Raw genomic sequence first — 23,979 nt, forward strand, 5'->3', positions numbered from 1 at the left:
ACGAGAGGGTTCATCTGCCCTTCGACAGGTCTTGTTTTTCATCCTGCAGGGTATCTAGCCACCCTCCTCACCAGGTGGGGGAGCCAGTTTAGTCACCGACCACCTGACCATGTGACAGTTACATGGCACCAGTAGCACTCAGACGAGTGACCTGACTCCAATAGTCATATGCTTGTCTAAAAGCCTCTTAAATGCCCTCACCACCACATCTGGCAACCCATTCTAGACACCAACCACTGTGTGAAAAATCTCTCCCCCCCCCCCCAAACGTTTCCTTCTGAACATTCTCCCTCTCATCTTAAATACGTGGTCTCTAGTACTGTATTAGATGTTTTGAACCTGAGATAAAGGGATGGGCGGTCCACTCTATCTATGCCTTTTATAATCTATCAGATCTCCCCTATGCTTCCACTAACCCAGAGAAAGCAACCAGTTCTTATACCACATGCCCTCTAATCCAGGTAGCATTCTGATAAGCGTCCCCTGTACCCTCTGACCCAGGCAGCATCCCGGTGAATCTATTCTGCACCTTGAAAGGCCCCACACCGTTCCGAGAATGGAGCTGTCAGAATTGAATGCACCCTCCCCCAAGGCGGGGGACCGCAGGGTGGGGGGAGGGTTCGGGGGACGTCGGAGATGGGGGGGGGGCTACCATCTGTCATCAGCAACATCGGCCAATAACTGTTTTTCTGCGCTGGCCTCTGGTGTGGGGCCAGGTTCTCTGAAGCCCGGTTCCTGACGCATTAACATGCAACAGGCCAGTGCAAACCTCCTTAACCGACATCTGAGAGGATAAGCCCTTAGTAACGGTACCGACCAACTTGTGGGATGCGAAGACTCATATTACCCGCCCCGCTCGACCGTCCGTCCGCCCGTCCGCCCGTCCACCCGCCACCCAAGCGACGAATGGTCCGAGGCAATCCGCCTCCCCCGGACCCCTCGGGCTCGGACTGCTGTTCCGCTCCTGCAGCACCCGGACTCTCTGTGACGGCTCACTTCCTGTCTAGCGGAGCTGAGGGCAAGTTGGGTGAAGATTGAAGCCCGGCTGGTGGACAAATTCAAACCCCTCTGCTCTTCCCGTCTCGACAGCTCTGATTGCCTCCCCAGCTTGTTTTACGTTTGTTCATAGTGTTTCATGTCGGACCTGCGTGAGACGCTTCGTTCACAGACACAGCCAGTTTAGGAAGTACAGTATTCTATCGGCTTCCAGCTCTCTCGCCGCTGAGGGGCAGAGTGGACAGACAGATATAACTCCTCAACCACTAGTATTCTAAGGATATCGTTTATCTAAATCTGCAAGGACGGCGATAAAGCTGTGGGTTGTACCATGCTTTCCAGTTTATTAAATATCACACCTGAATTGGTGTCTTATTACTATGTCCGGTGTTGGGGCCGATGTACATCAGCCATTGTGAGGAGTGTAAAGATCCATAAATGTCTGCAGAGGAATTTGGGTTCAGCAGCATCCTCGTTCGCAAGGACAGAACAGGTCTTCACCAGGGCTGCTGACTTTGCAGACAGACTAGCTATTGTGGATGATCATGGACGTTATACATACAGGGATCTATATAGATGCAGTCAGGCCCTTTCAAGGAAGATTCAGAGTGCCTTGAATTGTTCTGATGGTGATATTAGGGAGCAGAGAATTTCAATCCTGTGTCCAAACGATGCATCTTTTGTGATTGCGCAGTGGGCTTCCTGGATGGCTGGTGGTGTTGCAGTGCCACTCAGCCATAAGCACCCAGCTTCTCAGCTGGAGTATGTTGTTCATGACTCTCAAAGCACTTTAATCATTGTGGAGGAGGATTATGTCAAATCGGTTACACCAGTTGCTCACAAACTGCAGGTGAAATGCCTTCCATTGTACAAGTCCCACCGATTGGCCCTTGACACCATGCAACCAGACCAATGTGCTGGCACTCGAGTGGCAGATGCTCCCTACATTGTGACGGACTGGAGAGCCAGAGGAGCCATGATCTTGTACACCAGTGGAACAACAGGACAGCCCAAAGGCGTCCTCACCACACATGGCATCTTGAAGAGTCAGGTGATTTAACACTTTTTTTCCTTAATCCATGTACTAAGCTTGCTGCTGCCTTTCAGCATGTCATTATAAGCGATATTCAAATGTACAACTCAAAAGAGGGTGGAGAGTGTGAGCATGCAGCCTCCAGTCCCTGGCCCAGACTCATAGACATCAGTCTAGTGGATACCCCAATGAATGTTTATACTATCTCTCATTAGAGATGGTCATGCCTGGCACTGCCTTGGCATGAATTTTACATCCCTTGTTAGTCCATGCCTGCATTGTCAACCTTTCATTGCATGCAGACACCTTTGTTTGCTGGGGAGCTGTGAAGAATCAGTAATGATCCAGATTGTGTCATCATTAGCGAGATCCTCGCATTTAATACCTAGCAAAACAGGGATGGGGATGGAAGATCTTCATTGCTGCCCTAAGTGCCAGTGGTGTAATGGGAAGTAAGTAAATAAGTAAACTCAACAAGTCAAAAGGTAATTTGGTTGATAATGTGGTTAACTGGATCAGCAAATTTGTAGATGACAGACTGGGGAACTCATCTAGTGAGGCGTTATGGGTGCAGCTGAGCAATAAGAAAGATATGACCATGTTAATGGGGCTATATTGCAGACCACCCAACAGTCCGAGGGAGTTGAAGCAACTAATATGGAGAGATGAATCGTAAACACAAAATACTCTGCAGATGCTGGGTTCAAAGCAACACTCACAACACGCTGGAGGAACTCAGCAGGTCAGGCAGCATCCGTGGAAATGAACAGTCAACATTTCGGGCCGGAACCCTTCGTCAGGACTGTAGGAGGAAGGGGCAGGGGCCCTATAAAGAAGGTGGGGGGAGAGTGGGAAGGAGAAGGCTGGTAGGTTCCAGGTGAAAAACCAGTAAGGGGGAAGATAAAGGGCTGAGGGAAGGGAGGCAGGGAGGAAATAGGCAGGAAAGATGAAGAAGGAGTAGGGTATGTTATGGGTAGTAGAAGGAGGGGGAACCATGAGGGAGGTGATAGGCAGCTGGGGGAGGGGGCACAGTGAAATAGGGATAGGGGAAGGGAGGGGGAGGGAATTACTGGAAGTTGGAGAATTCTATGTTCATACCAAGGGGCTGGAGACTACCTAGACGGTATATGAGGTGTTGCTCCTCCAACCTGAGCTTGGCCTCATCCTGGCAGTAGAGGAGGCCATGTATGGACATATCCAAATGGGAATGTGAAGCAGAGTTGAACTGGGTGGCAACCAGGAGATCCTGCCTGTTGTGGCAGACGGAGTGGAGGTGCTCGACGAAGCGGTCCCCCAATCTGCGTTGGGTTTCACCGATGTAGAGGAGGCCAATAGATGACCCCAACAGACTCACAAGTGAAGTGTTGCCTCACCTGGAAGGACTGTTTGGGGCCCTGAATGGTGGCAAGAGAGGAGGTGTAGGGGCAGGTGTAGCACTTACGCTTGCAGGGATAAGTGCCAGGTGGGAGATCCATGGGGAGGGACGTGTGGACCAGGGAGTCGTGGAGGGAACAATCCCTGCGGAAAGCGGAAAGGGGAAGATGTGCTTAGTGGTGGGGTCCTGTTGAAGGTGGCAGAAATTGCAGAGGATAATGTGCTGGATCCGGAAGCTGTGGGGTGGTAGATGAGGACAAGGGGAACTCTGTCCCTGATGTGGTGACAGGAGGATGGGGTGAGGGCTGGAGTGTGGGAAATGGAGGAGATGCGGGTGAGGGCATCATTGATGACGGCAAAAAGGAAACCATGATCCCTAAAGAAAATGCTATTCCCTATTCCCAGTTCCTCCCTCTCTGCCGCATCTGCTCCCAGGATGAGGCTTTCCATTCCAGGACATCTCAAATGTCCTCTTTCTTTAGGGATCGTGGTTTCCCTTCTGCCGTCATCAATGATTGAATAGGTTAGGACTTTATTCCCTAGAACAGCGGTCCCCAACCACCGGGCTGCAAATCATGCGCTATAGGGCTGCAAGGAAACGATATGATTCAGCTGCACCTTTCCTCATTCCCTGTCACACACTGTTGAACTTGAACATAGGGTTGCCAACTGTCCCATATTTGCCGGGACATCCCGTATATCGGGCTAAAATGGTTTGTCACATATGGGATTGCCCTTGTCCCGTATTTCCCCTGCTAAGGTAGAGCGTTCCTATGAAATCTTTCATGCTGAAGTGGCGTAAAGTGAAGAAGCAATTACCATTAATTTATATGGGAAAAATTTTTGAGCGTTCCCAGACCCAAAAAATAACCTAACAAATCATAACAAGTAACACGTAAAACCGAAAATAAATAACACTAACGTATAGTAAAAGCAGGAATGATACGATAAATACACAGCCTGTATAAAGTAGAAATAATGTATGCACAGTATAGTTGGGAAGATGAAGGCAAAACCGATTTGTGGGGGAAAAAATCAGCACGTACGCGCATGCGCACACAGGTGCCCGCACAAGGCTTCATGGTCATGGTAGTCTTTCCTGGGGTAAAGTGTCCCAGGATTTGACTGCTACTTTTGTCCCTTATTTGGGAGTGAGGAAGTTGGCAACCCTAACTGTAAAAGACATGTTGAGGTGAGTTTAACCCTACTTGAACACCACCCCTCCCCCCGGCTGGTCGGCCAGTCCGCACGAATATTGTCAATATTAAACCGGTCTGCGGTGCAAAAAAGGTTGGGGACCCCTGCCTTAGAACATAGAAGATTGAGGGGAGATTTGACAGAGGTGTACAGAATTGTGAGGGGTATTGATAGGGTAAATGCAAGCAGGCTTTTTCCACTGAGGTTAAGTGGGACTACAACTAGGGGTCATGGGTTAAGAGTGAAAGGTGAAACTTTTAAGAGGGACATGAGGGATAACTTCTTCACTCAGAGGTTGTGAGAGTATGGAATGAGCTGCTAGCACAAGAGGTGCACGCGAGCTCGATTTCAAAGATTGAGAGAAGTTTGGACAAGGATGGGAGGGGTACGGAGGGCTGTGGTCCTAGTACAGGTTGATGGGAGTCGCCACTTTCAATTGGCGGTGGTCCGAAGCGCCTGTTTCTGTGCTGTACTTTCCTATGACTATGAGTCTATAACCACTGGAGTGGTCCATTTCCCTCTGAGCAGTGTGTGCCTCCAACCATGGAAGAGATTTTAACATCCACTGGCTTTCATTGTCCCAGGACCTTTGGACACTTTCCTGGAGGTTTCCTCTGGAGGGGTGGAGGCTGAGGGGAGATCTGATAGAGATCGATAAGATTATGAGAGGCACAGATAGAACAGACAGACTGCTTTTCCGAGGGTTGAAGTGTCTGTCTAATACCCGAGGGCATACATTTAAGGCGAAAGCAGATGTGAGGGACAATTTTTTTGTGCACGGAGCATGGAGGGTGCCTGGAATGTGCTGCCTGCGGTGGTGGTGGAGGCAGAAACATGAGAGACTTTGAAGAGACATTTAGATGACACATGAATGTGAGGAAAATGGAAGGATGTGGACATTGTGTAGGCAGAGGGGATTAGATTAGTTGGGCATTTGATTACTAATTTAGTTGGTTCGGTACAACATGGTGGGCGAAGGGCCTGTTCCTGTGCTGTGCTGTGTTTGATGCTGACTTTAATCACAAAAAGGAACTCTTGCCTTTCGAATTCAGCGCTTTGTCCACGTTTGAACCGAGGCTATGATAAAGCCCAAATCAGAGTGGTCTCGCAATCCAAATTGTCAGTGCAAGCCGATATTTCAGACAATACTGCAGCTGCAGACAAGATCTAGTGAAACAGGCACTGAATGCTCAAGATGATCCTTCAGATATTGGGTGGGTGAGCTGAGCTGAGCTTGTGTATTTGGTACGCTGGCATACATTCCGTACAGGAGTATGTTGGATATTAGTGTATTAATATTTTGGAAGGATTAATATAGAGTCATGAAGTACTTTGACCCATCCAGTCTGGTCTTCTGTCCTGCTACATCCACCTGCATCTGGTCCATCGTCCGCCATATCCCTCTCATCCATAACCCTCTGCAAACATCCCTTAAATGTTACAATTGAAATCTCGTCTACCGCTGGTATGTTAATTATAGTAGGTATTAGAGTCATAGAGCAACACAGCTCAGACCAAACCCAGCGAATCAGTGCCAAAGTATAGGCACAGGGGATCTCATTGAAACCTATTGAGTGTTGAAACGATGTAGAGAGGATGTTACCAATAGTGGGTGAGTCTAGAACACAGACTCAGAATAGAAGGACATCCATTTAGAAAAGAGATGAGGAATTTCTTAAGGCAGAGGGTGGTGAATCTGTTGAATTCATTGCTGCAGATGGCTGTGCAGGGCAAATTATTGGGTATATTTAAAGAGGAGGTTCTTGCTTAGTCAGGGTGTCAAAGGTTACAGGAGAAGTCAGGCGATGCGGTTGAGAGGGATAATAAATCAGACATAATGGAATGGTAGTGCAGACTTGGGCTGATTGGCATAATTCTGCTTCTATGTCTTTTAATCTTATTAAAGTCACTGTGTGCGTGTTAGCATTAAAGTCGTTTAGTTTGCGTGTTAATGCTACGAGGTGTGATATTGGTAACCGATAACATTTGCCATTCTGCAGATAACCTCGCTGGTGAAGCAGTGGGAATGGAGCAAAGACGATGTTATCCTGCATGTATTACCTCTACACCATCTGCATGGAATCCTCAATAAGCTACTGTGTCCACTCTGGGTCGGTGCTGCCTGTGTGATGCTGCCAGAATTCAATGCTCAGCAGGTAAGCAGGGAGCACTCCTCGAAGTGTAGAAGGATACAGGGAGTTGTGGAAGAAGTATGTTGCAGAATTCATTAATAACTGAGAAAGGATTGGTTTGATTCTGCAGTCCACTTCCAAGCAGCGTGTCAAATGCAAGAAATTTGATTAAGTATCAGAGGAGGGACATGGCACTGTACTTGTTCAGAGGGTTTGTGTGACTGTGTCTGTCAGATAGCGGAATTTGGAAACAGCAGGACCACACAGCCTTGCATTCCTGGTGATAGCTGATCATATTGTTTGTCATTCTTCTGGTAAGATGGCAGTGTGCTTGGACGCAGCAGCTTCTCCAGGTCCATCCAAAGATGTTATTGTCTTTTTTATGATCACAAGACACTGCTGGACATTAGGAATTTCAAGTACTGCAGGTTTACCACTTCAGTGAGTTGCTCGTTAGCGGAAGAGCTGGACTTGGTGTGGACTGTGTTGCTGCCTGAAGTCAGTGCGCGAAGACTATGTGCAGTCTAATAGTGAGTGAATGTCTTGGACGTTCTCCTTGTGATGGCAAGGCGCTGTTGGACATTGGTAATGTAGAATACCGCGATCCTGCTTCCCTTGCTCGTTGCTGAGACCGATGGCAGGGGAGCTGCGTGACCTCAGTGGTAATGTGCATTGGGTCTCTGTTGGAGCCACCCAGGAGAGATACCACAGGTGGTATGGTCCTGGATTCATTTTACACCGTAGCCATGTAGGAATTTCAAACAACACACATCAAAGTTGCTGGTGAACGCAGCAGGCCAGGCAGCAACTGTAGGAAGAGGTGCAGTCGACGTTTCGGGCCGAGACCCTTCGTCAGAACTAACTGAAGGAAGAGTGAGTAAGGGATTTGAAAGTGAGAGGGAGAGGGGGAGATCCAAAATGATAGGAGAAGACAGGAGGAGGAGGGATGGAGCCAAGAGCTGGACAGGTGATTGGCAAAGGGGATATGAAAGGATCATGGGACAGGAGGCCCAGGGAGAAAGAAAAGGGGGAAAGGGGATGTCCCATCCCTCCCCCTCCTGTCTTCTCCTATCATTTCAGATCTCCCCCTCCCACTTTCAAATCTCTTACTAGCTCTTCCTTCAGTTAGTCCTGAAGGAGGGTCTCAGCCCGAAACGTCGACTGTACCTCTTCTTAGAAATGCTGCCCGGCCAATTAAACTTGAATGTGAATTTACAGTACTGTGCAAAGGTCTTAGGCACATGGATATATAGCTAGGGTGCCTAAGACTTTTGCTCAGTACTGTGGTAATTTTATGTATTGCACGCTACTACAGCAAAATAAAAGTCATGACATATGTGAGTGATGATAGATCTGATTCCGATACGGGTCTCTATTGTGGACTGAGAATATGAAGGTGAATCGTGATTGAGGAAAGGAGAAAGAGCGGGAAGCACCAAAGACATTCTGTAATGATTAATAAACCAATTGTTTGGGATCAAATGACCTTGCCTGGTGTCTCCACCCGTGCCACCCCCAGCCCTACCCCTGGCACTCCTTGTCTCACGTATTCCACACCCCTCCTACGGCCCTCCACCCTCACCATTCCCAACATCCTTTGCTCCCGCCAGATTTGCAAACTCACTTTCCACTCCGTGTTGACAAATACAGTACTGTGCAAAGGTATTAGGCACCCTAGCTATACATGTGTGCCGAAGACGTTTGCACGGTGCTGTATATTAATGATTGGGATAAAAATGTACATAGCACAATGAGTACATTTGCAGAAGACACCAAAGCTGATGGTGAAGTGGACCGAAAGAGGTTGTCTAAAGTTACAAAAGGATACTAATCAAATGGCAAAGTGGCTAAAGAGTGGCAGATGGAATTGAACACACAAGTGCAAAGTGCTGGATTTTGGGAAGTTAAGACAGGGCAGGACATGCACAGTGGACGTCAGGACTCTGGGGAGCATCACAAGACAGAGATCCTGAGGAATACAAGGGTACATGTAGCTCCCTGAAAGCGGCAGCTCAAGTACACAGGGTGTTGAAGATGGTGTACACCTTCATCAGTCGTGTCATTGAGTAAAGAGGTGGGCAGCATGTAGCAGTTGTACAAATCTTTGGAGAGGATGCATTTGGAGCATTGTGCACAGTTCTTGTCACCACTCTACAGGTGATGAGCCCGCATTGTGTGCTTTCTGGTTGCCACTTCACAGGAAAGAAGTAATGCTGCTGGAAAGATTCAAAAGAATGTTGACAGCACTGTAGGGCTTGAATTATAAGGAGAATCAACCAGCAGAACTCTAATCACTACAGTTGAGCAACATCATTTGCACCACATTGCACTAAAATAGATTTTGTCTTGTGTTCTAATTGCGTTCTCTTTTTTAAAAATGATATATAATTTCTGGGTTTTTTTGTGAATGCTGATAATATGAAGCTATGTGCCTGTGATGCTGCTGCAAGCTTTTCGTTGCACGTGTGTAGACTCGTAGTGTACGCGTGACCTTGACTTTGAACTTTGAGACTAGTTAGGCGGAGACTACCTGGAACAAAAGATGCTGAGAAATGACCTTATTGAGGTTGAAAACATGGTGAGGGGCATAGCTTCACAGCTTTTATTAAGGGGAAGGGAGTTTAAAACTCGAGGGCGTGGGTTTAAGGTGAGAGGGGAAACATTTACGGGGAATCTGAGAGGCAACTTTTTCACACAGAGGGTAGTAGATATATGCAATGTGTTGTTGCCAGAGGGAGTAGTAAAGGTGTGTATAGTTACAACATTTAAAAGGCGTTGACAGGTACACAGTTTGAAAATATAGGACAGGTACATATAAATAGGACTAACGTAAGCAGACAGCTTGGTCGATGTAGATGAGTTGGGTCAAAGAGCCTGTTTCAATTCTGCAGAACTCTGTGAATCTGGGAATTTACTTACATCAGCTCACTTGCTTTGGTTACATAACCATCGACTTTCTTGACCAGCAAAAATCAGATTTAGAAGGATTCAGGTTTAATAGTATTGGTTAAGCTAGCTGTTTATGAGGGGGATTTCAACACTTCTGTAACTCTGCATGAATAAGCACTGTTAACCTGATGAATTGCCTGTGTGTGATTGTGTTAAATCCACATGATCTGGATCCCAGACTGGAACAATTTGGAAAGAGAGCATACGTGTGTCTCAGTATCTGAATCAGGTTTATTATCACTGGCATGTGTCATGAAACTTGGTAACTTAGCAGCTGCACTTCAAAGCAATACATAATATAGAAGAAGAAGACAAAAATAAAATAATAATAATAAGTAAATAAATCAAATACAGTATACATATATTGAATAGATTAAAAATTGTGCAAAAAATGAAATAGTATATATTAAATAAGTGAGGTAGTGTTCACGGGTTCAATGTCCATTTAGGAATCGGATAGCAGGGGGGAAGAAGCTGTTCCTGAATCGCTGAGTGTGTGGTGATAAAGGTTCTAGCCCCACCTTCCCTTGAACTGTCGCCCTCAAGGTACTGTTTAATTTGACACTCTGCAATCATTTCCAAACCTCTAACCTCCCTGGCTGAAAATATTTCCCTTCTTCTCTTCCGCAATCCTTGAACTGAAATCGAGACATCTAAGCCCCTGGTTTCTGATCAGTCTGTTAAGGGAACCAGGTAAATGTGACTGTGGTAAATGTGGTGTGTTCTCTCTTCCATCTGTCCCAGGGAAGGTTTTCTACAAAGTCAGTGCCTTCCCCCCTCCCCCACCCCCCAGTTTATCCCCGGTTGTACTGTGTCAAACGCTGCACCCCTATGTTTATTATTCCAGTTTTTACCCTGTCAGAGGCTACCCTCCCCATATCCCATATCCCCGATTTTACCCAGTCAGAAGCTGTCCCATTCCCCCCCCCCCCCCGGTTTATCCCTGATTTTAGACCATAAAATAAAAGAGCAGAATGAGGACATTTGGCCAATCGAGTCTGTTCTGCCATTTCATCATGTTTTCCCTTAAGCCGCAATCTCCTGCTTTTTTCCTGTATCCCTTCATGCCCTGACCAATCAGGAATCTAACAACCTCTGCCTTAAATGTACATAAAGGCTTGGCCTCCACAGCTGCCTGTGGCAAAGAATTCCACAGATTTACCACGGTCTGGCTAAAGAATTTCTTCCTCATCTCTGTTCTAAAAGAACACCCATCTATTCTGAGTGTCCAGAATAGATAGAGACAGAGACTGGAAATATCCTCTTCACATCCATGCTATCAAAACCTTTCATCATTCGATGGGTTTCAATGAGTTCACCCCTCATTCTTCTGAATTCCAGTGAATACAGGCCCATAGCCATCAGACGCTCTTCATGTGACAAGCCATTCAATCTAAGAATCATTTTCATGAACCTCCTTTGAACCTTCTTCAGTTTCAGCACATCCTTTCTAAGATAAGGCAACCAAACCTGCTCACAATGCTCCAAGTGAAGTCTCACTAGTGCTTTATAAAGCTTCAACATTAAATCCTTGCTTTTATATTCTAGTCCTCTTGAAATGAGTACCAACATTGCTTTTGCCTTCCTCAACATAGACTCAACCTACAAATTAACCTTTAGGAAATCCTGCACAAAGACTCCCGAGTCCATTTTTTGTAATTTCTCTCCATTTAGAAAATAGTCAACACTTTTATTTCTTCTCACAAAGTGCATGACCATACACTTCCCGACACTGTATTCCATCTGCCTCAGTCCTTCTGTAGCCTCTCTACTTCCTCAAAACTACCTGCCCCTTCATATATCTTCATCTGCAGACTTTGTAACAAAGCTATCAATTCCATCATCCAAATCATTGACTATATATAAAGTAAAAAGAATTGGTCCAAACACAGATCCCTGTTAAACACCACTAAACACCAGCAGCCAGTCAGAAAAGGTTCCCTTTATTCCCACTCTGACTCTTGCCAATCAGCCACTTCTTTATCCATGCTAGAATCTTTTCTGTAGTACCATGGGCTCGAAGCTTGTTAAGCAGTCTCGTGTGTGGCACTTCTCAAAGGCCTTCTGAAAATCCAAGTATGCAACATCAACTGATTCCCCGTTGTCTATCCTGTTTGTTACTTCTTCAAAGAATTCCAACACAGTTGTCAGGCAAGATTTTCCATTGAGAAAACCATGCTGACTACAGCTTATTTTATCATGTGTCTCCAAGTACCTTGAGACCTTGAAGAGTGGAGTGACACTTGCAATTTTCTAGCCTTCCGGAACCATTCCAGAATCTACTGATTCTTGAAAAATCATTACTAATGCTTCCACAATCTCTTCAGCCACCTCTTTTGGAACTCCAGGGTGTATACTATCTGGTCCAGATGTCTTCAGACCTTTCAGTCTCCCAAGTATCTTCTCTCTAGTTATGGTAACTTCACACCCTTCATGCCCCCTGACACCTGGAGCTTCCACAATATTGCTAGTGTTTTCAATACTGATGCAAAAAAACTTATTCAGTTCATTTGCTATTTCGTTGTCCCCCACTTCTACCTCTCCAGCACTGTTTTCCAGAGGTCTGATATCTTCTCTCACCTCTCTTTTACACTTCATGTATCTGAAGAAACTTGTAGCATCCTCTTTAATATTATTCCATCCTTACTTTTGTATTCCATCCTTAAATTCTTATTGTCTTTTTTAGTTGCCTTCTGTTGGTTTTTAAAAGCTTCCCAATCCTCTAACTTCCCACTAATTTTTGCTCTATTATATGTCCTCTCTTTTGGTTTTTATGTTGGGTTTGGCTTCTCTTGTTAGCCATGGTCATGTTACCTTTCCTTTAGAATACTCCTTCCTCTTTGGGATATATATATATATATATCTTGTGCCTTTTGAATTGCTTCCAGATAGTCCAGCCATTGCTGCTCTGCCATGATCCCTGCCAGTGTTCTTTTCCAATCAACTCTGGCCAACTCCTCTCTCATGCCTCTGTAATTCCCTTTACTCCACTGTAAAGCTGATACATCTGACTTTAACTTCTTCTCAAATTTCAGGGTGAATTCGATCACATAATGATCACTTGCCCCTAAGGGTTCTTTTAGCTTAAGCTCTCTAATCAATTCTGGTTCATTGCCCAACACCGAGTCCTGAACAGCTGATCCTGCAGTGGGCTCGGCCGCAGGCTGCTGTAAAAAACCATCTAGAAATCCACCTTCCAGTAATCCAGCTCCAACCTAATTTTCCCAATCTACCTGCATATTGAAGATCCCCATGACTATTGTAACACTGCCCTTATGGTATGCATTTTCTATCTCCAGTTGTACTTTGTAGGCCACATCCTTACTACTGATTGGGAGTCTGTATACAGCTCCAATCAGGGTCTGTTTACCCTTGCAGTTCATTGGCTCGATCCACAATGATTCAACACTTTACAATCCTATGGCACCTCATTCTAATGATTTCATTTCACCTTTTACCAACAGAGCAATGCTGCCCCTTTGCCTTCCAGCCTATACTTTCGATACAATTAAGCTCATAGCTATAATCTTTCAGTCATGTTTCTGTGATGCCAACGACATCACACACGCCAATCGGCAAGCGTGCGGCAAGTTCATCTACATTATACCGTATACAGTGTGCGTTCAGGTACAACACCTTCAGACCTGTATTCACCCTTTTTGATTTTGTTGCACCATGCTCAACCTTTTGATTCCTAACTTTTTCTGAGTCCTTACCAATATCTGCCTCTACAACCTCTCCACTAACTGTTCTGGCACTCTGGTTCCCATTCCCCTGCAACTCCAGTTTAAACCGCACTCTGCAGCGTTAACAAACCTTCCCACTTGGATATTAGTCTCCCTACCAGGTGCAAACCGTCCCTTCTGTACAGGTTTCTCCTTTCCTAGAAGAGAGCCCAATGATCCAAAAATGTTATACCCTTCCTCCTACACCAACTCCTTATCCATGTATTAAACTATAACCTGCCTCGTTCTGGCCTCCCTAACATGTGATATGGATAGCAAACCTGAGATCACAACCCTGGAGGTCCTGCCCTTTAACCTAGCACCTAACTCCCTGAGCTCCCTGTGCAGAACCTTATTCCTCATCTGACCCATGTCATTGGTACCTACATGGATCACATCTTCTGGCTGTTCACCCTCCCTCTATAGAATGGTGAGGACTCAATCCGAGAAATCCTGGCACGCAAAAGGCAACATACCATCCGGGAATCTCATTCTCGCCCAGAGAACCTCCTGTTCATTCCCCAAACTAATGAATCCCCTGTCACCATTCTGTGCCTCTTCTCCACCCTTCTGGCCTGAGTCACAAAGGCAGATTCAGTGCCAGAGATCCGACCATTGTGACTTTCCTGCGTTAGGTTATCCAAAGTGATGTACCTGTTTCACTCAGTCAAAAGTTGCCCCCCTCATTTATCCCCAGTTTTGCCCAGTCAGAGGCTGACCCCCCTCATTTATCCCCAGTTTTACCAGGTCAGAGGCTGACACCCCCCCCCCCCCCCAGTTTATCCATGGTTTTACCCAGTCAGAGCTGCCCCACCCTGTTCTGTTTATCCCCCGGTTTTACCCAGCCATAGCCCCCCCCCACAGTATACCCGGTCAGAGGCCCCATAAGACCACAAGACATAGGAGCAGACCACACTGTACTCTTTTCCGAAGATGCTACCTGGCCTGCTGAATTCCTCCAGCATTTGTTGTGTGCTGCTTGGATTTCCAGCATCTGCAGATTTTCTCTGGTTTCACATAGGAGCAGAATTAGGCCATTCATCTTATCGAGTCTTCTCCCGATTCCATCATGGCTGACCTGGATACCATGCAACCCCTTACTCCTGCCTTTTCGTCATATCCTTTGATACCCTGACTGATCAGGAAATGATCAACTTCCACCCTAAGTTTACCCCTGGACTTGGCCTCCATCGCAGTCTGTGGCAGAGCACTCCACAGATTCACTACTTTATCACTAAAAAAAAATTACTCCTTACCTTTCAGAAGTTTCACCAGATGTTCCTCCATGCTTCTCACATCCGTCTCCATCAAATCAGGATTGTGCAGGGCATCCTAGCTAATACATAACAGATACTCATTCTGGAGTGGCCGCTGCGCGCTGCGTCGCGCCGCCATCTTCTCTTGACATATGAGGAGTGTTTAGCAGCTTTGGGCCCGTACTCACTGGAATTTAGAAGAATGTGTGGGGGATGTCATTGAAACCTATTGAATTTGTAAGGACTAGGTAAGGTGGATGAGGAGAGGATGTTTCCTCTGGTGGGGAATTCCAGAACTAGAAGGCACAGTCTCAAAATGGAGGGATGATCTTTTAGAACAGAGGTAAGGAGGATTTTTTTAGCCAGAGAGTAGTGAATCTGTGGAATGCTTTGCCATAGACTGTGGTGGAGGCCAAGTCGGTGGGTATATTCAAAGCAGAAGTTGATAGATTCCTGATTGGTCAGGGCATCAAGGAATATGGTGAGAGGACAGGTATATGGGGTTGAATGGGATTCGGGATCACCCATGATGAAACGGTAGAGCAGACTCGATGGGCTGAATAGTCTAATTCTGCTCCTATGTCTTATGGGTTCATTGTCTATTCAGGCTCCTGTGTTACTTCCTTGACGGTAGCAATGAAAGGAGGATGTGTCCTGGGTGATGAGGGTCCTTAATGATGGACGCCACCGTTTTGAGGCATCTTCTTTTGAAAATATCCTCAGCTGGGGAGGCTAGAGCCCATGATGGAGCTGGGTGAGTTTGCTGCTTTGCAACTGCGAAAAGGCGGGGGAGTGGCAGCAGATGGAAGGTTCTTGAAATGAGCAAGCATGGTAACTATGTTTTGCTATGCTGCGAGACCCTGTAATTATAAATTGCATTCATTGTTGGGTTTGGGGGGGTGGGGGGTGTGGTTGAGGCCCAGCAGGTTGGATCACAATGCTGCTGAGGAAAACACAGCAGTGGGCTTTAGTTGTGTCTTGCTGCCAATATGGGTGCACCATATCGAGCCCATATCGAACTTGTCTTGTGATCCTGAGTGAGGTGGGAAGAAATAAAGGGGAGACGGGTATTCACCTGCAGAATCAGGCTGTGTGGTGAAGGAGAGACCATTATTCACCTGCAGAATCAGGCTGTGTGGTGGAGAGGAGACCATTATTCTCCTGCAGAATCAGGCTGTGTGGTGAAAGAGAGCCTGTCATTCTCCTGCAGAATCAGGCTGTGTGGTGAAGGAGAGACAGGTATTCACCTGCAGAATCAGGCTGTGTGGTGAAGGAGAGCCTGTCATTCTCCTGCAGAATCAGGCTGTGTGGTGAAGGAGAGACCATTATTCACCTGCAGAATCAGGCTGTGTGGTGGAGAGGAGACCATTATTCACCTGCAGAATCAGGCTGTGTGGTGGAGAGGAGACCATTATTCACCTGCAGAATCAGGCTGTGTGGTGAAGGAGAGCCTGTCATTCTCCTGCAGAATCAGGCTGTGTGGTGAAGGAGAGACAGGTATTCACCTGCAGAATCAGGCTGTATGGTGAAGGAGAGACAGGTATTCACCTGCAGAATCAGGCTGTGTGGTGAAGGAGAGCCTGTCATTCTCCTGCAGAATCAGGCTGTGTGGTGAAGGAGAGACCATTATTCACCTGCAGAATCAGGCTGTGTGGTGGAGAGGAGACCATTATCCACCTGCAGAATCAGGCTGTGTGGTGAGGGGAGCCTGTCATTCTCCTGCAGAATCAGGCTGTGTGGTGAGGGGAGCCTGTCATTCTCCTGCAGAATCAGGCTGTGTGGTGAAGGAGAGACGGGTATTCACCTGCAGAATCAGGCTGTGTGGTGAAGGAGAGCCTGTCATTCTCCTGCAGAATCAGGCTGTGTGGTGAAGGAGAGACCATTATCCACCTGCAGAATCAGGCTGTGTGGTGAAGGAGAGACGGGTATTCACCTGCAGAATCAGGCTGTGTGGTGAAGGAGAGACGGGTATTCACCTGCAGAATCAGGTTGTGTGGTGAAGGAGAGACCGGTATTCACCTGCAGAATCAGGCTGTGTGGTGAGAGAGAGCCTGTCATTCTCCTGCAGTGAATTTGTGCTTTCTACCTGCTGTACTGGTTGCCGTGATCCTGACGTCCTGTCACTGGCCATCAGGAAAATGGGTGAAGGGTAGTCAAGGTGTTAAGAATCAGGTTTATAATCATGAAAGTTATTGTTTTGTGGCAGCACAACAGTGCAATACATAAAAATGTTGATAAATTACAATGAAATATATAATAAATAAACAGATAGCAAAATAATGCATTTGTGTTTATGGGTTCAAGGTGCTTCACAAGGGCACGTGAAAAGTAAAGCAGCACAATCCTCAAATATTTCTAATAAGGAACAGAAAAGAGTGCAACATAAATAATACTCAAGGAAAACATATTGTCCATCTCTGGTAAGTCATGAGTTCGAGAGAGAAGTTCCCAAGAATAGGTCTTCATTTGCAAAGAAATGAGAAGTGGAAAACATGATCAGTTTCAAATTCCTGGGTGTCAACATCTCAAAAGATCTATCCTGGGCCAAACATACCGATGCAATTATGAAAAAAGCATGCCAGAGGCTATATTCCAAGTATCTTGGCATTCAGGAGCGGTAGGGTCACAGCAGTGGGGAATAAATCGACTGTACCTGTCACTCTTTTCAAAGTTCAAAGTGACCGCAAAGTTCTTCCTGTGACTACATGGCTTTCCTCTGTGCGCTCCAGTTGATGAGGCCTAATTTGGAGCTTGGGTCCAGTTTTCATCACCTACCTACCTACCTACCAGAAATATGTTAATGGTTGAAAGAGTGCAGAGAAAATTTACAAAGATTTTGCTGGGTCTGGAGAATCTGAGTTATATAGAAAAGTTGATAGGTTAGGACTTTATTACAAGACAAGTTGAGAGGAGGGGGAGAGGGCGAGGATCTCATGGACTGACTGTGGCCTTGCTGTTAAGAAGTCCAGTATCCAATGGCGGAGGGAGGTGTTGAGATCGAGTGAGGACAGTTTTTCTACCAGTTTTCAGAGTATGACTATGTTGAGCGCAAAACTGAACTCTACAAACAGCAGTCTGATACAGGAGACCCCATTTTCTAGGTCGGACAGGACGGAGTGGAGGGCAGAGGCTATCATATCATCAGTGGATCGATTTGTGATAAGTGAACTGGAAAGGATCCTGTTGTAACCAGGAGAAAGGCTTTATTCCTTGGAACATAGAAGATTGAGGGGAGATTTGATAGTATAAAAAATTATTAGGGGTATACATAGGGTAAATGCAAGCAGGCTGTCTCCACTGAGGTTGGGTGAGACTAGAACTAGAGGTCATGGGTTAAGGATCAAAGGTGAAATATTTAAGGAGAACATGAGGAAAAACTTCTTCCAAGTATGAGGGTCATGAGAATGTGGCATGAGCTGTCAGCACAAGTGGTGCATGCAAGCTCGATTACAACATTAAAGAAACATTTCAGTAGGTACATGTATGGTTGGCGTATGGAAGGCAACGGTCGAGGTGCAATTTGATGGCACTAGGCAGGTTAATGGGTTGGCATGGACTAGATGGGCCGAAGGATCTGTGTCTGTGCTGTAAGATTCTATGGCTCTCAATCCTCAGATAAATGGAAATGGCAGAAGTGCTGGTCACAAATTATATTTCTAATCTTGTTCTTCAGGTTTGGGAGTACCTGCTGAAAACCAGTGGTACAGGAGCTCCACGCATCAACGTGTTTATGGCAGTACCCACCATCTATGCCAAACTCATTGAGTACCACACCAAGAATTTCACTCAGTGCCATGTGAGGGATTTCATTCGCAGCATATGCCAGAGCAACATTAGGTGAGAAAATAATCCAATAAACCAAGTAACAGCTGAAGGATTTCCGTACGGTGTGAGCAGAGGGGTCTCCCTACGGTAGGAATGGAGGGAGTTCCCTACAGTGTGAGCATGAAGGCTGGTGGGGTTGACATGACTGCCAGAGGAGCTCTATGTTTGTTCTGTACAGGGGAGAGGTGAGAGAAGATACGTGAATGCCAGGGAACTTCTATCATTCTTTACCCAGTTGGAGGGTGCGAGCAGATATGTGAGTACTTGGAGAGTTCTGCCTCTTGCCTCTTTCCCATATCCCTTCATGCCCTGACCATCGAGAATCTATCAATCTCTACCTTAAATATTTCACCTCCATGGCTGCCTGTGGCAATGAAGTCCACAGATTCACAACTCACTGACCAAAGAAATAACTCTTCATCTCCGTTCGAAAAGGACGCCCCTCTATGCCAAGGCTGTGTTCTCTGGTATTAGATTCTTCCACCATAGGAAAAATCCTCTCAACATCCACTCTATCAGGGCTTTTCACTGCTCGACAAGTTTTAATTAGGTCACCCTTATTCTTCTGAATTTTAGTGAATACAGGCATAGAGCTATCAAATGCTCTTTATGTGATAAGCCATGTTTAGATTATGAAGACACGTAGTCCTCTTTTACTGTCATTTAGTAATGCATGCATTAAGAAATAATATATTCAATCCTGGAATCATTTTCGTGAGTCTCCTTTGAACCCTCTCCAGTTTCGGTACATCACTTCGAAGAAAGTGGGTCCAAAACTGCTCAGAATACTTCAAGTGAGGTCTCACAAGTGTTTTATAAAGCCTCAGCATTACATCCTTGCTTTTATATTCTAATCCTGTTGGAATGAATGCTAACATTGTATTTGCCTTCCTCACCACAGACTCAACCTGCAAATTATCCTTTAGGGAATCCTGCATAAGGACTCCCAAGTCCCTTTGACCTCACTTTTTTGTATTTTCTCTCCATTTAGAAAATAGTCAATCCTTTCATTTCTTCTACCAAAGTGCATGACCAGACACTTCTGAACACTGTATTCCATCTGCCACTTCTTTGCCCATTCTCCTAATCTCTCTAAGTCCTTCTGCAGCCTCTCTACTTCCTCAAAACTACCTGCCCATCTATCTATTTTCATGTCATCTGCAAACTTTGCAACAAAGCCATCAATTCCTTCATCCAAATCATTGATATATAATGTAAAAAGAAGCAGTTCCTACACAGACGCCTATGGAACACCACTAGTCACTGGTAGCCAACTAGAAAAGGCTCCCTTTGTTCTTATACTTTGCCTCCTACCAATCAGCCACTGTTTTATCCATGCTAGAATCTTTCTAAAATCCAAGTTTAGTTCATCAACCGATTCTCCTGTCTGTCCTGTTTGTGTTTTTCTTCAAAGAATTCCAAGACATTTGTCAGACAAGATTTTCCATTGAGAAAACTATGCTGAGTGTGGCCTATTTTATCATGTGCCTCCAAGTGCCCTGAGACCTCATCTTTAGTAATTGACTCCCGCACCTCCTCAACAACCGAGGTCAGATTATCTGACCTCAACTGAGGTCAGATTAACTGGCCTTTCTCCTGCCTCTATCTCTTCTTGAAGAGTGAAGTGACATTTACAATTTTTCAGTCTTCCCAAACAATTCCAGAATCTAGTGATTCTTAAGAGGTCATTATTAATGTAGACAATAGACAATAGATAATAGGTGCAGGAGTAGTCATAGTCATACTTTATTGATCCCGGGGGAAATTGGTTTTCATTACAGTTGCACCATAAATAATAAATAGTAATAAAACCATAAATAGTTAAATAGTAATATGTAAGTTATGCCAGGAAATAAGTCCAGGACCAGCCTATTGGCTCAGTGTGTCTGACCCTCCAAGGGAGGAGTTATAAAGTTTGATGGCCACCGGCAGGAATGACTTCCTATGACGCTCTGTGCTGCATCTCGGTGGAATGAGTCTCTGGCTGAATGTACTCCTGTGCCCAACCAGTACATTATGCAGTGGATGGGAGACATTGTCCAAGATGGCATGCAACTTGGACAGCATCCTCTTTTCAGACACCACCGTCAGAGAGTCCAGTTCCATCCCCACAACATCACTGGCCTTAAGAATGAGATTGTTGATTCTGTTGGTGTCTGCTACCCTCAGCCTGCTGCCCCAGCACACAACAGCAAACACGATGGCACTGGCCACCACAGCACTGGCCTCTAACCACCACAACCATCCTGCTTTGTGTCAGGTATGATTCCAACCAGCAGAGGGTTTTCCCCCGAATTCCCATTGATTCCATTTTAGCTGAAGAACTTTTATGCCATACTCAGTCAAATGCTGCCTTGATGTTGAGGGCTCTCACTCTCACCTCAGCTCTGGTATTTAGTTCTTTGGTCCATGTTTGGACCAAGGAGGTGATGAGGTTGGGAGCTGAGTGGCGTTGATGGAACCCAAACTGGGCATCCATAAGTAGGTTATTGCCGAGTAGGTGCTGCATGATAGCACTGTTGATGACCCCTCCATTACTTTGCTGATGATTGAGAGTTGGCTGATAGGGCAGTAATTGGCTGGGTTGGACTTGTCCTGTTTCTTGTGTAAAGCACATACCTGGGCAATTTCCTACATTGCTGGGTAGATGCTGGTGTTATAGCTTGGCTAGTGGCATGGCAAGTTCTAGGGCACAAGTCTTCAGGACTATTGCCGGGATTTTGTCTGGGCCCATCACCTTCGCAGTATCCAGTGCTTTCAGCCGTTTCTTGATATCACGTGGAGTGAATGGGATTGGCTGCATAGGGGATGCTGGAGACTTCTGGAGGAGGCTGAGCTGGATCATCTACTTGGCACTTCTGCTCTCAAGAGGCTGGGTGGAGGGGTCTTATTCCTCTGTTTCAGCCCAGCTTGGAGCTCCCCCTCCTTCCTCACTTCCATCCATGGTGACGAATCTTTGTCTGCTGAGAGGTGCCATACCCGTTTGCTTGAGAGTTCAGTCCGCCTAGTCCTTTAGAAGATTATGAAATCTGTAGTTCATTAAGTCAGTTCAAAAGTTCACTGCTTAAAGGGAAATTGCATGCTACAGGTTGCAGTGACAGTAATTCAAAAGAAGTATATTTAGAAGTATTGAATGTAACCCACAGAATTTCACCGTTATTCACCAGCGACATCTTGATATATGTGAGTACCAGGGAAATTCTATCTTTGTTTTGTCAGGGGAGGTGAGAGAGCAGATAATATGTGAGCGATGGGGGAGTTCTATCTTTGTACTGTCTGGGGAGGGGTGAGAACAGATATACAAGTGCTGGGAGAATTCTATCTTTGTACTGTCTGGGGAGGGGTGAGAACAGATGTACAAGTGCTGGGAGAATTCTATCTTTGTACTGTCTGGGGAGGGGTGAGAACAGATATGTGAATGCTGGGGGAATTCTATCTTTGTATTGTCCAGGGGAGGGGTGAGAGCAGATATACAAATGCTGGGGGAGTTCTATCTCTGTACTGTCCGAGGGAGGTGAGAACAGATATACAAATGCAGGGGGAGTTCTATCTTGTATTGTCCAGGGGAGGGGTAAGAACAGATATACAAATGCTGGGGGAGTTCTATCTTCAGAATCAGAATCAGAATCTGTACAGCGAGAGCTCAGGGAAACTGGCATCAAATTTCCTGTATGTGTCCACATACTTGGCGATAATAAAGGATTCTGATTCTGAAGGTGGGGGAGTTCTATCTTTGTACTCTCTGGGGAGGGGTGAGAGCAGATATACAAATGCTGGGGGAGTTCTATCTTTGTATTGTCCAGGGAGGGGTGAGAGCAGATCTGCAGGAAATAAGGGAGATGTGGCTGAGATCTCCATCCACCATGGCAGACAGGAAGACACATCTCAGGAAGAAGGAGAATATTTCAGAGGCAATGGGTCAGAAGATGAAGTCCTATCTGTAAAATCTAACAGTGAAGCTTTTGGCTAACCATTGTACCTCACATTCTGGTGTGAAAAGCAATTTCTTATCCATACTTCTAGCTGTCTAGCCACATTGACTCACTGAGTTATGCTGTGTACTCATTGTTAACTGTGATTTTATTTTTTTTAGGTTAATGGTGTCAGGATCTGCTGCTCTTCCGCAGCCAATCTTGGAGAAGTGGAAAGAAATCACTGGCCACACGTTGCTGGAGCGCTATGGGATGACAGAGATAGGAATGGCTCTGTCAAACCCTTTGCATGGGGCCCGTGTGCCAGGTAAGCTCTGATGATTTATTAAAAATCTGGAGTTCCTGGAAGCCTGTGCTGTGAGAGTTCTGAGAGCGTTTCCCAGTGATTGTCCTCACTAGAATCCGACCCAGGATCATGCCAGCTAATGGGAAAAGACAGACTAGTCAGTACATTGTGGGAAGGACTCGCATTACAATGAGCCTAATAACAATTCACTAGAGGGGATTCTGAGGGACACAACCTATCAGTATCTAACCAATAAGACTATCAGACATATGAGCAAAATTAGGCCACCATTCCATCATGGCTGATTTATTATCCCTCTCAACCCCATTTTTCAGCCTTCTCCCAGTGACCTTTAACACCCTTATTAATCAAGAACCTGTTAACCTCCAGTTTAAATATATCAAATGGCTTGGCCTTCACAGCCATCTGTGGCAATGAATTCCACAGATTCACCACCCTCTGGCTAAAGAAATTCCTCCTCAACTTTGTCCTAAATGGACATCTCTTGATTCTGTGCCATTCCTCAGAAAAGTAAGGACTGATTAGAGACAGTCAGCATGGCTTTGTGTGTGGGAAATCGTGTCTCATAAATTTGTCTGAATTTTGTGAAGAGTTATTGAAGAAGGTTATTGATGACCAGATAATCAATGTTATCTGCATGGACCAGCAAGGCCTCATGTGGTAGGCTAGTCTACAAGGTTACATGATAGAGGATCTAGGTTGAGCTGGCCAATTCAAGGCTTGGTGGAAGGAGATTTAGGATGATAGTGGAAGGTTGGATTGGGGATTCAGATTGGAGTGGTGTACCACAGGGATCGGTGCTGGGTCCACTTTTGTTTGTCACCGATTTGCATGAGAATATAGCGAACATGGTGATAAGTTTGTAGATGACGCCAAGGTTGTTGGCAGAGAAGACAGTGAAAAAGGTTACAGACATAGATAATATAGCACAGTATGGAACCTTTGGTCTGTGATGTTATACTGACCTATATAAACCTACTCCATGATCAAACTAACCCTTCCCTTCCTTCCTCTGGCCTGTATTCACTAGAATTCAGAAGAATGAGGGTGACCTCATTGAAACCTATTGAATGGAGAAAGGCCTTGATAGAGTGGATGTGGACAGAATGTTTCTTGTGGTGGGAGAGTCTGGAACAAGAGGACACAGCCTTGGAATAGAGGGGCATCCTTTTAAAACAGAGATGAGGTGAATTTCTTTATCCAGAGAGTGGTGAATCTGTGGAATTTGTTGCCACAGGCAACTGCAGAAGCCA

General features: G+C 45.7%; 1 protein-coding gene across 1 annotated transcript in view; it reads left to right on the plus strand.

Moving 5' to 3' along the window:
• Positions 1-713: 713 nt before the first annotated feature.
• The window catches only part of acsf3 (acyl-CoA synthetase family member 3), a 51,616-nt gene continuing 28,350 nt past the window's right edge, over positions 714-23,979 (plus strand). Inside the window, exons 1-4 of the mRNA XM_072280050.1 lie at positions 714-2,047; positions 6,601-6,756; positions 18,336-18,499; positions 22,581-22,726. Coding sequence (XP_072136151.1) covers positions 1,328-2,047; positions 6,601-6,756; positions 18,336-18,499; positions 22,581-22,726 — 1,186 coding nt within the window. The 5' untranslated portion in view covers positions 714-1,327. The remainder of the gene's footprint in view (positions 2,048-6,600; positions 6,757-18,335; positions 18,500-22,580; positions 22,727-23,979) is intronic.

Source organism: Mobula birostris, chromosome 15, assembly GCF_030028105.1.
Source record: "Mobula birostris isolate sMobBir1 chromosome 15, sMobBir1.hap1, whole genome shotgun sequence".
Lineage (NCBI taxonomy): Eukaryota > Metazoa > Chordata > Chondrichthyes > Myliobatiformes > Myliobatidae > Mobula > Mobula birostris.